General features: G+C 41.0%; 2 protein-coding genes across 3 annotated transcripts in view; one reads left to right on the top strand and one right to left on the bottom strand.

Annotated features, from left to right (window-relative positions):
* Positions 1 to 5220, bottom strand: part of NLRC4 (NLR family CARD domain containing 4) — a 30852-nt gene extending 25632 nt beyond the window's left edge. The window contains exon 1 of the mRNA XM_069955562.1: positions 5175 to 5220. The gene's annotated coding sequence lies outside the window, so the exon portion shown is untranslated. The remainder of the gene's footprint in view (positions 1 to 5174) is intronic.
* The window catches only part of THUMPD2 (THUMP domain containing 2), a 31869-nt gene that overhangs the window by 10055 nt on the left and 896 nt on the right, over positions 1 to 20918 (top strand). The window contains exons 1-9 of one of the 2 annotated variants that reach the window (XM_069955563.1): positions 2635 to 2806; positions 6438 to 6564; positions 8150 to 8529; positions 10741 to 10818; positions 13297 to 13349; positions 14348 to 14435; positions 18180 to 18251; positions 18732 to 18846; positions 19623 to 19743. In XM_069955563.1, the coding sequence (XP_069811664.1) occupies positions 2699 to 2806; positions 6438 to 6564; positions 8150 to 8529; positions 10741 to 10818; positions 13297 to 13349; positions 14348 to 14435; positions 18180 to 18251; positions 18732 to 18846; positions 19623 to 19743 (1142 nt within the window). In that variant the 5' untranslated portion in view covers positions 2635 to 2698. Of the gene's footprint in view, positions 1 to 2634; positions 2807 to 6437; positions 6565 to 8149; positions 8530 to 10740; positions 10819 to 13296; positions 13350 to 14347; positions 14436 to 18179; positions 18252 to 18731; positions 18847 to 19622; positions 19744 to 20918 lie in introns of those variants that run through there. The other variant, XM_069955564.1, reaches the window with a different exon arrangement.

Genomic DNA, 20918 nt, shown 5'->3' with positions numbered 1-20918 from the left:
GGCAGAGCTTTGTATATGATGCATACAGTACAGGGCAGAGCTGTGTATATGATGCATACAGTACAGGGCAGAGCTGTGTATGTGATGCATACAGTACAGGGCAGAGCTGTGTATATGATGCATACAGTACAGGGCAGAGCTGTGTATATGATGCATACAGTACAGTACAGGGCAGAGCTGTGTATATGATGCATACAGTACAGGGCAGAGCTGTGTATATGATGTATACAGTACAGTACAGGGCAGAGCTGTGTATATGATGCATACAGTACAGTACAGGGCAGAGCTGTGTATGTGTTGCATAAAGTACAGTACAGGGCAGAGCTGTGTATATGATGCATACAGTACAGTACAGGGCAGAGCTGTGTGTATGATGCATACAGTACAGGGCAGAGCTGTGTGTATGATGCATACAGTACAGGGCAGAGCTGTGTGTATGATGCATACAGTACAGTACAGGGCAGAGCTGTGTATATGATGCATACAGTACAGGGCAGAGCTGTGTATATGATGCATACACTACAGGGCAGAGCTGTGTGTATGATGCATGCAGTACAGTACAGGGCAGAGCTGTGTATATGATGCATACAGTACAGGGCAGAGCTGTGTATATGATGCATACAGTACAGGGCAGAGCTGTGTCTATGATGCATACAGTACAGGGCAGAGCTGTGTGTATGATGCATACAGTACAGGGCAGAGCTGTGTATATGCTGCATACAGTACAGTACAGGGCAGAGCTGTGTATATGATGCATACAGTACAGGGCAGAGCTGTGTATATGATGCATACAGTACAGGGCAGAGCTGTGTGTATGATGCATACAGTACAGTACAGGGCAGAGCTGTGTATATGATGCATACAGTACAGTACAGGGCAGAGCTGTGTATATGATGCATACAGTACAGGGCAGAGCTGTGTATATGATGCATACACTACAGGGCAGAGCTGTGTGTATGATGCATGCAGTACAGTACATGGCAGAGCTGTGTATATGATGCATACAGTACAGGGCAGAGCTGTGTATATGATGCATACAGTACAGGGCAGAGCTGTGTATATGATGCATGCAGTACAGGACAGAGCTGTGTATATGATGCATACAGTACAGGGCAGAGCTGTGTATATGATGCATACAGTACAGGGCAGAGCTGTGTATATGCTGCATACAGTACAGGGCAGAGCTGTGTATATGATGCATACAGTACAGGGCAGAGCTGTGTATATGATGCATACAGTACAGGGCAGAGCTGTGTATATGATGCATGCAGTACAGGACAGAGCTGTGTATATGATGCATACAGTACAGGGCAGAGCTGTGTATATGCTGCATACAGTACAGGGCAGAGCTGTGTATATGATGCATACAGTACAGGGCAGAGCTGTGTATATGCTGCATACAGTACAGGGCAGAGCTGTGTATATGATGCATACAGTACAGGGCAGAGCTGTGTATATGATGCATACAGTACAGGGCAGAGCTGTGTATATGATGCATGCAGTACAGGACAGAGCTGTGTATATGATGCATACAGTACAGGGCAGAGCTGTGTATATGCTGCATACAGTACAGGGCAGAGCTGTGTATATGATGCATACAGTACAGGGCAGAGCTGTGTGTATGATGCATGCAGTACAGTACAGGGCAGAGCTGTGTATATGATGCATACAGTACAGGGCAGAGCTGTGTATATGATGCATACAGTACAGGGCAGAGCTGTGTGTATGATGCATACAGTACAGGGCAGAGCTGTGTATATGATGCATACAGTACAGGGCAGAGCTGTGTATATGATGCATACAGTACAGGGCAGAGCTGTGTGTATGATGCATACAGTACAGGGCAGAGCTGTGTATATGATGCATACAGTACAGGGCAGAGCTGTGTATATGATGCATGCAGTACAGGACAGAGCTGTGTATATGATGCATACAGTACAGGGCAGAGCTGTGTGTATGATGCATACAGTACAGTACAGGGCAGAGCTGTGTATATGATGCATACAGTACAGTACAGGGCAGAGCTGTGTATATGATGCATACAGTACAGTACAGGGCAGAGCTGTGTATATGATGCATACACTACAGGGCAGAGCTGTGTGTATGATGCATACAGTACAGGGCAGAGCTGTGTGTATGATGCATACAGTATAGGGCAGAGCTGTGTGTATGATGCATACAGTATAGGGCAGAGCTGTGTATATGATGCATACAGTACAGGGCAGAGCTGTGTGTATGATGCATGCAGTACAGTACAGGGCAGAGCTGTGTGTATGATGCATACAGTACAGGGCAGAGCTGTGTATATGATGCATACAGTACAGTACAGGGCAGAGCTGTGTATATGATGCATACAGTACAGGGCAGAGCTGTGTATGATGCATACAGTACAGTACAGGGCAGAGCTGTGTATATGATGCATACAGTACAGGGCAGAGCTGTGTATATGATGCATACAGTACAGGGCAGAGCTGTGTGTATGATGCATACACAGCACATTGTAGCTCTATACAGGTATATAGAATACAGTTCGTGTATATAGCACATGCAGTGCTGAGGTCTCTCCAGCCAGCAGCCTCCTCTCACATGTGACTGGTCACATGATCATGACATCATCAAAGGTCCTTTAGCACAGGAGGAAAGAGCATCTCCTCCTCTATGTACATCCTGGTCACCGCTATACATAGTGTATGATACAATGTGCCATGTTCCCGGCAGTGACCGCCATGCTTTCTTCTACACGGCGGGACGTGGAATGGAGCGATTTGTGATAGAAGAATTATCATGTAAAGTGTCCGCTGTAGATGTGAGTACAGTCCCCTGCCTCTGTATACTCACACTGCTTCTCCTCTTCACTCCTGCTGCTATATGAGACACTCTTGTTTGGCATGTGGCTTTTATGATGATGTTGTTGTTGTTGTTGTTGTTGTTGTGGTGCAGTGTGTGTAATGTGTAGCTTTATGCCGCGGCCCCTGTGCTACAAAGTATATGTAACATACAGATAGGTTAAGCGCTGTGGAATCTGTGTGCACTATACAAATAAACAAATATCATCTTTTTGTGTGCAATGTTGATCTCTCTATTATCACAGACACTTTGGGGGGGGGTATTTAACCCTTTGAGGACCAGGCCCAAAATGACCCAGTGGACCGCGCAAATTTTGATCTTAGTGTTTCCGTTTTTCCCTCCTCCCCTTCTAAGAGCTCTAGCACTCTCAGTTTTCTATCTACAAGCCATGTAAGTGCTTGTTTGTTACAGGAATAGTTGTACTTTGTAATGGCGTCTTTCATTTTACCATAACATGTATGATGGAATTCCAAATATATTATTTATGAAGATATAAATAGGTGAAATCGTAAAACAGAATGCAATATGGTAACGTTTGGGGGGTTCCTGTGTCTACGTAATGCACTATATGGTAAAAGCGACATGACACTATTACTCTATAGGTCAGTCCGAACACAACCACATGCAGGTTTAGGCTGGGTTCACACTACGTATATTTGAGGCTGTATTTGTGAGGCTGTATAGCAACCAAAACCAGGAGTGGATTGAAAACACAGAAAGGCTATGTTCACATAATGTTGTAATTGAGTGGATGGCCGTCATTTAATGGCAAATTTTTGCTGTTATTTTAAAACAACGGCTGTTATATTGAAATAATGGCAGTTATTTACCGTTATATGACGGCCATCCACTCAATTTCAACATTGTGTGAACAGATCCTTTCTGTGTTTTCAATCCACTCCTGGTTTTGGTTGCTATGAGGACCTGACTTGAGGACCAAATACTGCCTGAAGTATACAGTGTGTGAACCCAGCCTTACACAGATTCTCTACTGTTATATATTTTTTTAATGAAATCTTTTTTTTTGGCAATTAATTATTAATAAAATGGGCCTATTGTGATTTTTTTCACCTATGGGGCTGTATGGGGTGTCATTTTTCCGCCATGATCTCTAGTTTTTATTAATACCATATTTGTGAAGATCGGACATTTTGATCACTTTTTATTACCTTTTTTTAAATATATAATATATTTATATATTTTTCTCCCCTCTTTTCGTCTACACCGTTCGCCGTTCGCCATGACGCTTGTTATATTTTAATAGATCGGACAATTACACACGCTATGGTATATTATATGTTTATTTATTTTTATATGTTTTATTTATATAATGGGAAAGGGGGGTGATTTAAACTTTTATTGGGGGAGGGGATTTGGGGTAGTGTGATTTTAACTTTTTTTTTTTCATACATTTTAAGTCCCTTTGGGGGACTTGTACATATACTACTTTCATTTTCATCACTGATCATTGCTATGCCATAGGCATAGCATTGATCAGTGTCATCGGCGCTCTGCTCATCGAGCCTGCCTGTGCAGGCTCAGTGACCAGAGCGCCGATCGGACCGCGCGGATGCAGGTGAGAGACCTCCAGCGGTCCGTTTTAACGATCGGAGTCCCGATCGGTAAGTGACAGGGGACTCCACCTGTCACTTACACTTAAACGCCACGGCCGCGCCGTTTAAGGAGTTAATGTCACGCTGCAGCACGATTGCTGCAGCGTTTCATTAACGGTTAGGTGCCGGCTGCTAATTGCAGCCGACCCCCACCTGCTATGAAGCGTGCTCCGCTCCGGAGCACGCTTCATAGCTCAGGACGTACCTGTACGTCCAGGGTCGTCTGGGCACAGACTTCCAGGACGTACCGATACGTCTTAGGTCGTCTTGGAGTTAATAACCCTCGCACCTGGCATACGTCAGCAAAACTTGTGGTTTGCACAAAAATTCAGCGACTTTTGGCTGACTCATGCCTTGCTCGCCTTACTACCCACGTATTTAGTACAGATACGCTGGTCTTGAGAAATTCCCCCCCCCCCATTAGGATCAGATAAGCTCTGCAAACTGCGACTGCATATACTGTACCTAATGCAATAATCTTTTTGCCCTGTATTCCCCCTATAAAGTGACCATATAATATTCACTTATTCAGACATTTATTATGACATTAATAGCTTCTCTGTATCCACCAACCCACCCCACCAAACTGCTAGTATTGTCTGTGTGATAAGAGTAAATCCTTACTGGTTGTGTCTTTTAAAATGTGCCTTGGTTAGAGCAAAAAATTGATATACAGTTTAAGTGATTACAGTGCAGATACATCCAGTGACTCACAAGTAGCATCTTCTCTTATTGGAGTTTCACATTCCCTTGTTCTTCTTCATCCATCCCAAACTTCTCACAACAGCCACTCATCTATGCAGTTAGTTGCCACTCTTAAAGGGGTATTCCCATCTTTCATTGTTCTCCCCTATCCATAGAAAAAAAAACTTATATGTCAGAAAAGGATGCTTGGTATTGCTCTTAAAAGGGAATCTGTCAGTGGGCACCCAACTTTTTAGAGTGCGGACAGCAATAGCTGCTATTTTTTAAGTGCAACATAACTTTGGGCTCCATTGTTCACAATTGCCACAGAAGGTAAAAGGTATTAGGTATTTCAGGCAATTAGAGAGGTGGTGCCAAGCCCGCACCCTCCTTGCTCCTTCTGTGCCAAACTCTGACTGTCAACCAGACAGGATAGGTGGTGCAGAATAGTGTGCCATTCCACAGCAGCTCCTTGCTTGGCCCCACCTCTCCAAGAATTGAATAATACAGTTTTTGTCGATTTTGGACAATTTATCCCTAAAAGAGAGGTACTATAACATCTCACTTGATGAATAGCAGATTAAAGAGAACCTGTCACCCGGCATTACAGCAGAGAGCACGCCCGACCCCCCCCCCCCCCCCCCCCCCCCCCCGGTGGAGCCAGAGATACTTACCCTTTTCTGCAAGTCCCGGTCCTGGGACGGAGTTATCACCTTCCCGCTGCGCTGCAGAGATGAGTTCGATGCTCATAGAGAATGATGGCTCCAGTCATTTTCTATGGGCATCGGATTCATCTCTGGAAATTTGCATACAGTGCGCGCTCACCAGCGCCGATATCTCCATCCAGGGCCCGGGTCCAGGAGCGGGACTTGCAGAAAAGGGTAAGTATCCGGGGCTCCAATGGGGGGCTCTGTGCTTTAATGCTGGGTGACAGGTTCCCTTTAAGGGTGCGTTCACACTACAGAATCCACATGGAGAACTTCCTGCAGATTTCACCCCATAGACTCCATTCTATGCTGAGACAGATTCCGCTGTCCACCCAAAGAAGTGATATGTGGATCCTTTGGGCGGACAGCAGAATCCGCCTGAGCATAGAATGAAGTCTATGGGACACGTGGAGATTCAAGCCGGAGTGCGTGGCGGAATCAACAGAAAGTTCTCTACTCAGATTCCGTAGTGTGAACACACCCTTACTGTCAGCACACTACATAGCTGGGTTTCTACAGACAGATTCTCTTTACTCTGTCCAGACATTTTTACGTTGGCTATATCTCTGTGTTTTTCTCTCTCTAGGTAGAATCTATGCCTGGAAAAGTTTTTTTTAAAGCAAGTCCCAACTTGAGCTCCTTAAGAAAAGTAAAGTCTGCTGAGAGGATATTTTTGCTCCTTCATAAAGGGCTTCCTCTCACTGAATATAAAGGTAAACTTTCATTTCTAGTTATTACTTAAAGTATAGCCATGATATTGATGAGCTCTGCAAGCGAGATTCAGTGAGTCAGAGTCCCAAACCAGCTTTCGGTAACCAATTGTAATCCAGTGCATATTTCCATCATGCGTGGTGCGTTACCAAGGATATGTACGATATACGAATTTCGATTAGGAGTTGATGCTGCTTCTAGTCCGTCAGTGTCACAGGTATGTTTTTAAAAAAGAAAAAAACTAACTTGTCCCAGTATAATTAATTGCAACAACGCTTATTGAAAAATCCAAGTCCACAAACATTATATGAAATTCATGCTCTGTTTAACAATGCAATATACACAAATGACCCGCAAAACACTGGGGGTTATTTTGTTCAGTATTAGAGATGATTGCTCTAGTTGGATCCCTTAGCATTTTGATAACAGTGGCTGAGAAGGTTGGATGCAGCCATAGAGAATCTGGGAAATCATGGATACAGCCTACGGTCTATGGCTGTATCCATGTTTTCCCGGACTCGTTAGGACTGCATCTAACTTTGTCAGCCACCAGTATTGAAATACCGAGTAATCGAACTTGATCTCTCATCTCTATTCATTATCTTTAAAGTGAACCTGTCATCATGCTGTCTAAACTGTTAGTCATCAGGTCAGTCCCCGCAGCTTCTCACTGCCCCACCGACCTTGTTTGATAGATCTGACAGTCATAATTGTTTTATTTCACAAAATATATAATGTTTAGCAGTGTTTTTTTAAGTGTTATTCTTACAACTTACTGTTTGGGTTTGATTTGTATTCAAGAAGATGACCTTTTTGTGCCTTTTTTTTGTATAGAGTATATAAACTGTATAGAGAGAGAGAGTGTGTCTACTTGTAGAAAATATATAGATTTTGGAATACTACAATTTCTTTTATGTAATTTATTTAGTCCTTATTTACAATTATTTTTTTTTAACCAAAAATGTGAAAATTGTCCTGGCTACCAGATGAGCAAGCCTGGCCAAGGTACGAACCAACGGTATTTGAATCTCGCTCGCTTCCCATGTTGAAGGTGGAGACAGCCCAAGTCCCCCCTGGAAAACAGGAATACAGCCAGGTCATAGACTGTATTCCTGTTTTCCAGGCAGGACCCAGGCTCTCTCCACCTTCTCCTCGGAAAGGGAATTAATGCAGGTGGTTCGGTTCGTAAGAACCTCGGCCCTGCTCGCTCAAAATATCCAAGAAAAACTCCTTGCGGAAAAAGAGTTAAATGGGTACTGTCATTTAGAAAAAATGTTGGTATCTCACAGAGACATGTCAAAAGTTTTGATTGGTTGGGGTCTCGCTGCTGCAGTAGAATGAGTCAGGAGAAGCACATGGGTAGAGCATTTAAATCTCTGGCTTGTAGCGATCTCCATCCAGCAGTTCCATTATAGGTCTATAGGGTCACCGTCTCACTGTTGAGACCCCAAGTGATCAAATGTTTTTCTAAATGACAGGTATGCTTTAAAGTGTCTGTTTCTTCTAAAGAACATGCTTTTTAATAGATATGATTATAGAATGTAATATTTAGAGAATGTAATATATACTCATTATTTTATTTTAAAGGTAATTTTTTGTTTGCTTTGAGAACATTTGTCATTGGAGAACCTAAAGTGTGGCTGGATACATTGCAAACATGGCAAACATTTCAGGAGCAGTTAACCAAACAAGAAGACTTCAAGAGGCAAGAAAAAGTTTTAAAGAGAAAATTGGTTGATGATTCTAGTGACCTTAAGTCAAAAACCTGTAAAGAGGAGAATGCAGTGGATGGAGCGCACATAAATCAAGAGCAGACATCTATAGATACCGTCACCCAATTGCCACCTCAAAAACTGCCTGTCAAAAATTTAGACAATACACTTTTTCAACATAACACTTCTGAAACCATCACTTTTAGAGTTTCTTGTCGATGTTCTGGTGTGTATACAAAGACAATGACTGCACAGGTAATATTTTATGTAATATTTTCTGGACTATAGTGACTATTGAAAGCATAAATTAAAATTTATTATATTGTGGCCAATAGTTTGTTCACATTAGAGATGCTATTAACCTTATTGTCTGGCATAATGTCCTTACAACACTAAATGGGATAATTTTATATGCAACTTAAGGCCATGTTCACATGGTATAAGACACTGCCCGTTCTGTGACCCAGCCATGTCACAGAACGGCTGGTGTTACTGAAGATCATCCCGGCCAGAACTGCAATACTGATCTTTATTTCTGATGAATTGGGATGCAGGCGCATCAGTGTGCACCTGCATCCCAATTCACCGCTGCACACAATGGAGCGTGCGGCCGGAGATGCACGCTTCATTGTGTGAACTGACATGTTCTGTGCAGCTGCTATTCAATAAATAAACTGACAGGTCACTTTTTTATGCCATATTGGAATTGGAAGGAACTTTTCTCCCTGTTATGGGGCAGTTGCTATTTTCTTCATATGGGTCTTTTGCCTTCCTCTGAATCAATACAGTAGGGTTATAGGTTGAACTTATGTATGTATGTAGGTATGTATGTAACTATGATGCAGGTCCCAGAGGTGGTACCCACATGTAGAGGACACTTATAGCATGTTCTTTGGATTTGCTTTAAGTGTCCCGGATTGGTATACTCCTTTCCCTTTCTAGACTGGGCCAGTTCTCGTTTTATTTTTTTTAAATTCCTATTATAATCTTATATTGACTGAGCCATATAAGAACCTCTTATTTTGGGGGACCATTGTACTTTTAGTGGCTTCCTTAATTTTACAATCAAATGTAAGATTAAACAAAGAAACAGAAATATTTTTGGGTGGTCATCTGCATGTGTTCAAATCAATTAGTACAAGAAAGTTATATAGATTTGTAAATTACTTATATTTAAAAACCTCAAGTCTTTCAGTACTTATCAGCTGCTGTATGCCCTGCAGGAAATGGTGTATTCTATCCAGTCTGATATGGTGCTCTCTGCTGCCGCCTCTGTCTATGACAGGAACTGTCCAAAGCAGTAGAGGTTTTTTATGGGGATTTGTTACTAATCTGGACAGTTCCTGTCACAAACAGAGGTGGCAGCACTATTTCAGACTGGAAAGAAAACCCCACTACCTGCAGGGCATACAGCACCTGATATGTACTGGAATACTTGAGATTCTTAAAAAGAAGTAGTTTACAAATTTGTATAACTTTCCAGTACCAGTTTATTTAAAAAAAAAAAAAAAAAAAAATCTTCTGTACTACCTCTTTAATCATGCAGTAAAAGTGAATACCTATACAGTATATGTTTTTTGTAATGTTATATTACTTCTAAAAAAATCTCTATAAAATCTAGATTATTTTTTTTTCTGTCTATAAAGCCGTGTGGGGGCTCATTTTTGTGCAGTGATCTGTGGTATTTTATTATTACCAGTTACATTTTTGGGGGATGTAACATTTAGGGGGTGAAATGACCTGCATCATGGTGGTCGCTGATGTCGGTCATTAGCGACTGGTTTCAGCTCCCAATAGCTACAATGCAAGGCCATGTTCCCACTCCAGAAACATTTCCGGGGGGGAAGGAAGCCATCTCTTCATATAGACGGACCCTAATGATAAACATGAACATTATTAGCAGCTACCTAGATTACAAGACGACCGACATCCTCCGATATGTTCCTGAAGTGGGAACATAGCCTAAATGGGGCAATAAACAAAAAGAATTGCATTTAGGCTCCGAAAACACTGTTCTCTTCAATATTTGTTTCCCTGTAGCTTTTTCATGCTTCTTCACTCTTTCAAAGGGAGCAAAGATGGGGACAATGAGGATCAATGGAAAAGAAAGTAAATCTAACCCTAAAATGTTCTTCCATTATGTAAATAGCAGAAAGGTGAAAACTGTAAGTGTCGGCCCTTTTAAAAGTAATGAGGGAGGAAGCAAATTTATGAGATGTATTTTTCTCCAGTGTACTCGGAGAGAAAAAAGAAATGTCAGGTGAAATGCAAAGGGATAAGGTAAGCTCTTTGCTAAATGTCACCCCTGTAATCCAAGACCATGCTAAATCAACAAGCAGGTATATGAGCTGCAGGCTGTGTCTGACAATAGGGATTTGTCTATGCATTTATTCTGTATATACTGTATGAGCCCACCAAATTAGAATCATGGACGTAGCCCTTTTAACGGCACAGTTTATTTTCTAGGACGTTGGTCGCATTATTGGAGCATCACTTTCAAAACAATTTGGTTGGAAGCCTGACCTCCGAAAGCCTCTGCTTGAGGTAGTTGTTTTTATGTATCTAAAACGTCTCTAAAATGATAGCTATTGTTTTAAGCAACTTTACTTCATTTGATAGTCTAAGAGATTCCTAATATTTTTGAAACGTACTTTAAGGGGGTATTCCAGGGAAATTTGAAAAATTAAGAGTGGAAATGATTAACCAAGATTAAAGGAGCAATCTGGGAATTTTAAAGGAGGGTATTTTTCTGAGTTCTGATGACATCACAACATCCCTTTACTAATACGTTCTATTACACTACACATGCATTAGTCTCTCGCGGTATGGGTACATTATTTTATCCATTCTGAGAAGATAAGGAGCACAACTGCTCATGTACAGGCCTGACTTCGTATCAACTGCTTACTGGATGGCTAGTGCAGCAGCATGATTGGCTGGAGTGGTGAGCCAATGAGCATTGACTACAATGGGCATATCTGCAATAAGGTAATACCTGGCTACAATTGGGTGAAAATCTGGCTGCAGAGAGGCATATCTGGCTACAAATGGTGGCAAAACTGGCTGCAGGAGGAGCATATTTGGCTACAAGGAAAGGCTTTTTTGGCTACAAGCAGGGACAAATCTGGATACAAGTGGGGGCAAATCTGGATACAAGTTTCCTTGTTCAGTATCCTAACACAAAGTAGTGTCCTGAACGAGAAACTTGTGCTGCTGTGAACTGGTCTTTATCAATGAATCAAGGTTCTGCTTGGGATCCAATAATGGTCGGGTCTAAATATGGAGGCCTCTTGGTCCGCAATTCAGTGCTACCTTATCACCAAGCGAGTATTTATGGTGAGCCCCTTTTGACAATCTATGAGTGTGCAGGGTCTGCATCATCTGTGGGAAATTGTACTGCAGGATGCCGTAAGGAACCTGTATATTCACCAGGCGGCACAACATGGTACTAGCTTCATTTCAGTTGTATAATTTTCCCAAATAAACTTCTCATTTCATTTTAATAAGATTACACATATAAAGTTGCATTTGATTCCAATAACTTTTTATGTTGCATTTTTTTGTCAACTGGTTGTGTATCACACATCACCTATTTCTCATATTCAGAGATTCTATGGGCATCTTTTTATGTTAATATATAGGGAGGGCCCCTATGTTTTATTTACCACCCCCACCCCCTTTCTAGCTTTTATATATTAATGTATTTGTAATATTACTAATGGACTCTGGGTGCTTGGCCTTGTGGCAGTGTTTTGTAAGGGGTTTTCCAAGCAAAATAGACTATTAACAGAATAGCTCATTAGTCTCCGGTCGGCAGGGTGCCAACAACCGCGCCCCCAGCTAATCAGATTTTCAGTGCCCGCATCACACAGTGGACAAAATCAGAAGCAGTAGTCTCAGTTTACTGTGTAGCGCTGGCGACCTGTAACTGCAGCTCAGCTGACGTTCAGTGACCTACCCCAGTCCATGGAGTAACGGAAACATGCAAAATAAGCATTATTGTTGTATATATTGGTATATTGCTTCCTTATGTAACCCTCTAGTATTAGAATAGAGACATCTTTAGATCCCCTGCCATTTAATGAGATGACTAAGTTCATTATATCCTGGTTCATACAGCAAAGTGAGCAGCAGAAATAATTCCGTTACATTGGAGAGATGTGCTCCCGCCTACATTAAACGAGTGGATAGATAAAGTACAACAAACAGCCCGTCTTAAAGAACTATGTAGCTGGGAGGTGGGTACTCATGAGAAGTCCCTGACTTTGTGGGAGCCGTGGAACTGCTTTTATAAGAAATATCTATCCAATTCTTTACAACCTAGGGTTACCCACAATTAGATTAACTTGATTTTGAATTAAGTCCCTACTATTGCTTGCCCCGACAAGGCCTGTAGCATCTATATTTTCTCCTTTACAACCATTGCCATGGCCCGCTTTGTATTAGTCCAACTTATATTGTAATACATCAAGGTTCTATTTTTGTCTCCTGTTATTTTGTTTTATATGTTTCTCATTAGTTAAAACTACTACTCCTTCTTATCTTATTTAACGCAAGACTCCTGTTCACGAATTCTCACGGTTCATGGTCTTAGTATCCTTGGACACTTGTTATATGAGAATTTATTAGCATAAAATAAAGTAAAATATGGAGATCGCATGATCATTGCAGGAATGTCTTCACTCCTTTATTAACTTTGTCAGGACCTGCGTGTCCTCGTTCTTATGCTAATTATATGATGATGTTCTTACATTATAATCTTTCCATAATATAAATATGTTTGGAGAAAAATAATAATAATAAAAAAAAAAGTTTGTGACCTCTACAGTGAACAGCGTGGAAAACTGGGATGCTTTAACTTTTAATACAGAATTACATAAAATGTAATATAAACAAATACGTATACACTCCAGAAGCAAATTATAATTTTAGCATAGCATATTTTTTGTTGTTTGTTTTTTTTTTGTCATTGTTAATAGTGTTACTATTTGGGTTCTTTTTTAATTATGTTTATTATGCTAGGTTTTTGTGCATCTGAATGACATGTATTCTGTGGTGGGATTTCCAATTTTAAGGTAATTCTAATAGCCATGGCTGTAATATTTGATATTTACTAGTTAAAGGGGTACTCCGACATTAGGTAAAAAATAAACATACTGCAGAAGTCTGCCCAGTTCTGAAAGCACCAAACGAACATTTGTTTTGGGTGGTCTTAGTTCTGTATTTTGTGGTAGCACCTCCTGGTTGAGCTGTTGCTCAGTACTACCAGTCCCAGAACATATCCATCTGTCATAGACAGAGGCCAAGTTGTGCCACTGCCTCTAGACAGTCCCAGAATTCATTGGTTTCCCTCAGCTCTTCAACACAGTGCTCCTACCTTGTCTACTCCCTTCCCCCAGCACTCCTGCCCTTTTATTTCTCAATCCCTGTCAGTGGTGAAGCGTGGAAAAGCGGCTGAAGCCAGGACTATTAATGATTACACCATTAGAAAGATATCTATATTTTTTTTTAATACCAGAGTACCCCTTTAAAGAGGTTTAGTGAGCTCTCAATAGGGGAGACAGGGAAGATAGGGCAATAATATCAGATCGGGGGGGGGGGGGTCACCTCCCAGAATTTTAAAAGGGAATCTAAAAAAAACTCCTTACAATTTTAGCCTTTAGGGTATTGGAGAGTTGTGTTAGGGACATGGGTATGGATATAAAAAGTACTGTGAACACATCTCCAAGCTATGTTTGCATACCCTCAAAGTGCCATTTTTTAATTGAACGGCCTTCATTTAATTGCAGATAATGGCCAAAGTTATGAAATAATAACACCTGTTAGTTGCCATTAAATTTTGACCATACAATAAAAAAAAGCTGTCATTTTGGCGGTGTGTGATCATAGCCATAGACTGTAATGCAAGATAAAAATAACAATAAATCATGCAATGTTGGACAAGAACATCATGCAAATGTAGAACAAGAACATTTTAGAATTATATATATTCTAGATGACTATTAAAGAGCCAAATCTGTTTGAATATTTTGTAGACTACACATTATTGATTTTCTTTGCTTATTATTGTCAGGCAACCCTTGGCAAATAGAGATTATATTCAGAGTACAGGACTGCGAGCCACTACAGCATGGGCAATGGCATCACTTGCAGAAATTTGCGTAAGTAAAATATATTTTATAATGTATTACAAGTTCTGAGCGTTTATGTTTCCAAATTTTAAGCAACAGTCCATGAGACTTAATTGAATATGCTTGCAAAAATTTCTAGGCATCTACTAAAGATTTTAACAATTTATGGACACATTCAAATTCAGAACAAAGTATGGAAACTATATAGAAGTTAACTGGATTCACCAATCTGTGCCTAGTGTGAATGTCTCCTTAGATCGCCTATTCTCATATTGTTACATAAGTGTTCTCTTTAGCATTCCTCTTTCACGCTTTGTGTGCCATCATTTAGGCTATGTTCCCACAACGATAAAATGATGGGTGTCCTTCTTGGTGGCTATAATTTTATTGCCGAAAGTTGTCCGTCTTTAGATAATGATGGCCACAAATAATGTTCATGATCATTATTTGTGTCCATCATTATCAATAGATGGCTGTCTTTTGGTGCTGAAATAGGGGTCTGTCATTTTCTTTCCATTGGCCTTCCTCTATAGGACCAATCTCAGCTTCCCATTTTTCTCTCAACGTCAGTGAGAACTTTTCTAGATATTTAGAGACATTGGGAGAGATTTATCAAACATGGTGTAACGTGAAACTGGCTCAGTTGCCTCTAGCAACCAATCAGATTCCACCTTTCATTTTTCAAAGAGTCTGTGAGGAATGAAAAGTGGAATCTGGTTGCTAGGGGCAACTGAGCCAGTTTCACGTTACACCATGTTTGATAAATCTCCCCCAATGTGTCTGTACAAACAAGAAATTAGACCCTTAGTGGATTCCGCTTCCCCGGCTTTATTCATTGGAGGCGAATACTGTACTTCCGATGTGAGCATTTAACACGCATGATGGAATTGCAGATATTTATGGAGTGTGAGGTAGATCAAATTGACTTTGTAACTGATCAAAGCGTTTCAGCTGTCTATCTTCATACAGTTGTATAATTTTTCTAAGTCCCGCATCTCTCCAGGTGGAAAATCCCTCCAAAAAGTGTAATTCCCCTAACCATGGGGTGTCCCAAACAGACGTATAGGGTATATATCCTGTGATACCATAGAGATCTCTGAGTTTCCACCACACCTTATCTATAAGCAATAAAGTTGGTATTTGTGGGGTGAGTAATAACAACATTCTTTTGGCTCCCAACATTTCAAAAATAAAATCTGATTGTAAATAATGCCTAATAAAAGCCTTGTTTTGTACTCCAGCCTCAAACACATTCCATCCCCTAAGGTGTTGCAATTGGGCCGCCAAGAAGTACATGGTTGCATTAGGGATTGCTAGTCCCCCGTCATCTTTTGCTCTCTGCAATGATTCTAATCTGATGCGTGGGTGTTGGGGACTCCATATCAGAAAGAGGAAAAGACCATCTTGTGAAAGAAACAGAGAGGAATCCATACCGGGGAATTATGCAAGAGATATAATAATTGTGGCATCCAGATTTGCTCTACCCGGCTGTCATTTTACCTTTATAGGAGCGTAGAGTTAAAGGATAAGTTATGGACTTATGGAAAGTTAGACAAATTTCTAATGTACATTAATTATGGGAAATGCACATATAGGGCTATTTCCCTTAATTTATTAGATCAGGGAGACTTTTCTGAATTCTCTGATGTCACGAACCGGGGGTGTAATTCCAATGGAGTGTCCAGCAGGGGGCACACTATATATAGAAGTCAATAAGTACCATTGACTTCTATATATAGTCCGCCCCTGCTGGACACTCTATTGGAATTACAATGGATGTGTATGTAAATGTAATAGACAGTATGTTTTTGATTGAATACATTTATGGAATACTTTGGGGAGCAAGTGTCCTTGCTCCCCAAAGTAATCCATTAATGTATTTAACCAGTACATACGAAGGGCACCGCATAGTGACAGGAGGGACATGGGGGTTGTGTGTGACAGTAGGATAGATAGTGACAGGAGATAGGGATGTGTGTGACAAGAGGGACATAGGTGTGTGTGACAGGAGGATAGATAGTGACAGGAGATAGGGATGTGTGTGACAGGAGGGCCGCCACTCTCCGCTGCCACTCTCTGCCCCCACATACAGCCTCCCAGTCCGCACTGCATGCCGGCCGGGGACTGGAAGCATCGGAAGCGCCATGCTCCCTGCGGGGTGGGGGTGCTTTCTGTCCCCGGCCGGCATGCAGTGCGGACCGGGAGGCTGTATGTGGGAGCGGAGAGCGGCGGCCCTCCTGTCACTATCTACCCTCATGTCACACACACCTATGTCCCTCTTGTCACACACATCCCTATCTCCTGTCACTATCTATCCTCCTGTCACACACAACCCCCATGTCCCTCCTGTCACTATACTGTGCACTCTAAATGTACTGGTTAAATACATTTATAGATTACTTTGGGGAGCAAGGACACTTTGTATTCGATCAAAAACATACTGTCTATTACATTTACATACACATCCATTGTAATTCCAATGGAGTGTCCAGCAGGGGTGCACTATATATAGAAGTCAATGGTACTCATTGACTTCTATATATAGTGCGCTTCCTGCTGGACACTCCATTGGAATTACACCCCCGGTTCGTGACGTCACAATATTTCTCCCTGATCTACTAAATTAAGGGAAATAGCCCTATATGTACATTTTCCATAATTAATGTACATAAGAAATTTGTCTAATTTTCTATAAGTAATAACATATTAAAAAATAGTTTTGGCCAGAGTTTACCTTTAATGTGATTGATCCAAACCAGCATGACTTTACTAAGGGCAGATCATGTCAGACTAAGGCTATGTTCACACAACGTAAAACTACGGCCGTAGTTCTCGCCGCAGAACTACGGCCGTAGTTTTGCGGTGTGTAACAAAGCCTTATGTGCAATGGGATCCTGGCCGGAGCGGAACGGCCGGTCTCATACGTAATGTGAACATAGCCTAAAACACGTAAAATAATACACTTGGCAAAAAGGCATCCTCTATCCCAGTATCATATCAGCAGCTGTTGGCAAAGACTTCAGAAGAGAGGGATTTAGGGGTAGTGATTTCTGAAGTCACCAGTGCAACCAGGCGGTAAGGAAAGCAAATCATCTGCTGGGCTGTATAACTAGAGGTATAACCAGTAGGAAGAGGGAGATTGTGATCCCGCTGTATACAGTTCTAGTGAGACCACATCTGGAATACTGGGTCCTGTTCTGGAGACCTCACCACAAAAAGATATTGATAAAATAGAACGGGTCCAAAGACGGGCTACAAAAATGGTGGAGGGTCTGAAAAATACAACCAGGAAAGATTTGAATCTGTAGGAAAGAAGGGAGAGGGGAGACTTGATTCAGACCTTTTAAATATGCTAAAGGACTAAATACGGTTTAAGAGGGAAGAGTTTTTAATAAAAAACTAAAGTCAAGAACAAGGGGGCATAATCTTAGATTAGCTGGGGGAAAGATCAGCTAAAACAAGAGAATATTATTTTAATGCATGTAGCGTTAGTGATACTGAGCTTCCCCTAATTTCTAATGCATATTAGCATTAGAATAGTCATTAGACGTGAGGAAGCAGCCTGTGATCCTGCCGCCACTGCATAGTGAAGCAGAGTGAGCTGGGATTGACAGTTATTCCTGTTCATTCTGAATCCTAGTACTGGAATTGGTTTACTACCGCTGTATAGACTTTCTTATGAACCAAAAAAGTTTTTTAAATTAGGTTTTAAACAAGTTCATGCATTTTATTATTTTGATGAAAATTGTTGGGTTTTTTTTGTTTGTTTTTCAGACCGCAAACTATATCCTTGATCCAATGTGCGGTGTTGGAGCAATTTTGTTGGAGGCTGCCATGGAATGGCCGGTATGCACACAAGCTGCCAATATTATAGAAATAAAAATACTTTAATTTTCCATTAAAAATAGGTATACAGAATACATTTTTTTAATAAAATTTTGTACCATCACAATGACAAAAAAAAAAAAACTATTCACCCAGCTCTGTCCACTGTAGTTTCCGCTCTTACTTCCATCTCCCAGTTGGTGGCATGGTCTGTAAGGCAACATAAAGTAAAGGACTTCACCTCAGTCAGTATTTGGATGAACAGGCCTTCAATGCCAAGACGTGTTCATATCAGATTGGTGAAATATTATAAGACTGATACCAAGGGAGCACAAAATACTTGAAAAGTATATTTAATTATTTCTATTCTAGGCTTAACCCCAGCTTTTTTTATCATATTCTCTCACAATTCACTTTGGTGTTGATGTGTCTGTGACATGTTCTGCCTATAGATAACAGGAGAGAAATAATGTGAACCTTTCTCTTTTCGCTTTGTGTCAGCATGCTACTTTCCTGGGGATTGACAATAGCGAATCACAACTGAAACATGCACTTGACAATGTGAAGAAAGCAGGTGTGAAGGACTCTGTAGCATTCCTAAAGGGTTCTGTGCTAGGTAAGACACCTTGTTGGAGTGAAAAGTGCCGGTATGGAGTGCGTGCCTGACATGGGGAATGCTCAGTCAACCTACAGTAGATTGATTGTTTGTGTCTTTGTCTTGCCAAATTAATTGTTGTCATTTGGATTCAAAGGGATAAATAAATAAAATAAATAAATTCAAATCAACTGGTGTCAAAAAGTTATACAAATTTTTGTAAATTAGTTATATTTAAAAAAAAATCTCAATTCTTCCAGTACTTATAAGCCGATGTATGTCTTGCAGGAAAGTGGTGTATTCCTTCCAGTTTGACACAATACTTACTGCTGCCAACTCTGTCTGTGACAGCAACTGCCTAGAACAAGAGAGATTTTCTATGACGATTTGCTACTGTTTTAGGTACTTCATGTCGTGAACAGAGGTGGCAGCAGAGAGTTCAGCTTTGTTTTTCAGTATGATAACAAAAACAAAAAAATGTATATGGCAAACTTGCTTTATTTTACATCTACTGTTGATTTAGATTTTGAAAGTTATAACAACAGTGACACTTTGAATCTAATGTCTGGATGTGGCAGAAATTTGTAATACATTTGTCTTGCAAACAACACAGTTTGGATGTAGTTTTATGGTACAACACTGACTAACCCATTCCTACTGTATATTCAGCAGCAAAATGGTTCCTAGTTAAGTAGGGGCGAGGCTTGTCGCTCCTATTGTTAGCTTTTTGTATGACCTGATGTACTAATCTGTCCATAAACTCCAACTAAAGCATATTTCTTTGGTTTGTCATATAGATCTTCCAGTTCTCTCAGAAAGCATGGACGCTGTCATATCTGACGTACCATTTGGAAAAAAGTTCACATGTTCCAAGGACATGAAGGAGCTTCTGCCTGATATTATTCGCCAAATGGAAAGGTAAAGTCCAAAATGAAGGGAAGGAAGGAATCTGGTAAAAAGTATCAGAAAATGTTTAGGTAAGTTCAGATCAGGACTAAGGATTTGCTACAAATATCAACAGATTTCCAAGTCGCAAATCTGCCTCATCTGGATCAGGTTTTAAAGGTGAACTCCGAATAGCTTGTTAAAAATCGATGTCTGGAGCTTACCTCTCGTATCCCCTGATGCTTTTCCCAGGGAAACAACCCCTGGTGCGTCAGTGCTCCCATCTGCCTGATAGTATCCTTGGCCTGCAGTTTCTATGCCGTGCCACTATCACTTATAGCTGCGTGACATCAATAGTGAGTTCAGGGACATTTGGCTGTAGATGCCACAGAGGCCAATTTTCAGCACTTCCTTATCTGTGATGAATTACCAGTTTAGCAAAACCGCAGAAATGGTTAACCACTATATAGAAACATCTTTATAACTTTTAAGGTACATTTGAACAGGCAATAATTTTCCCTATCCGGAGATCACTATCAGCAGGTTCGATATCCCCGTTCAGCTCTTTACCTGATGTTAACAGCCCTGGTCTTCCTTTTTGTGTCCGTTCCCCATTTTGATGGCAGCACATAAGCAAATGAGGTTCTTAGGAGCACTGGCCCCACAGAGTGGCCCACCGCCTCCCATGTATGTTCACATATGCATAATTATACCGGTCTCTGACGCGTCTCCCTGTCTTCCTGCATATGCACGTCAGAGATTATGCATACATGAACGTGCATAGGAGGCAGCGGGCGGGCCAAGGAGGTGCTCTGTGGGGCCGGTGCTCCTTAGGACCTCATTTGCATTTGCACTTTACATCAAAATGCTCCGAAATGGCAGGACAGACAGGAAAAAGAATACCAGATCTGTAAAGATCAGGTTTGCTCGAACTTGCTGATAGCTCTCCTTTAAAGAGCAAAGATGAAGAAATACGATCATGGTATTAGAAATTTGCTAACAAACTATTCTTCATCTGTGGTTGCTCTTTGTGGGTTGGGGTTCTCCTATTTATTTTGAAAAACCTGATTGCGATTTAATGACAAAATAAATTGTTCTTCCTTACATCCAATATAGCCTACTTCTGTGGACTATAGACGCTTAATGACACATACTAAGTCATTCTTAAAGCAGAGCCTTTTGGATTAGTTGATGGGTGATGTATAGTA

Source organism: Dendropsophus ebraccatus, chromosome 15 (genome assembly GCF_027789765.1).
Source record: "Dendropsophus ebraccatus isolate aDenEbr1 chromosome 15, aDenEbr1.pat, whole genome shotgun sequence".
In the NCBI taxonomy this organism is placed as follows: Eukaryota; Metazoa; Chordata; class Amphibia; order Anura; family Hylidae; genus Dendropsophus; species Dendropsophus ebraccatus.
The sequence above is the reverse complement of the archived record's forward strand: the minus strand, read 5'-3'. Positions and strand labels throughout refer to the sequence as shown.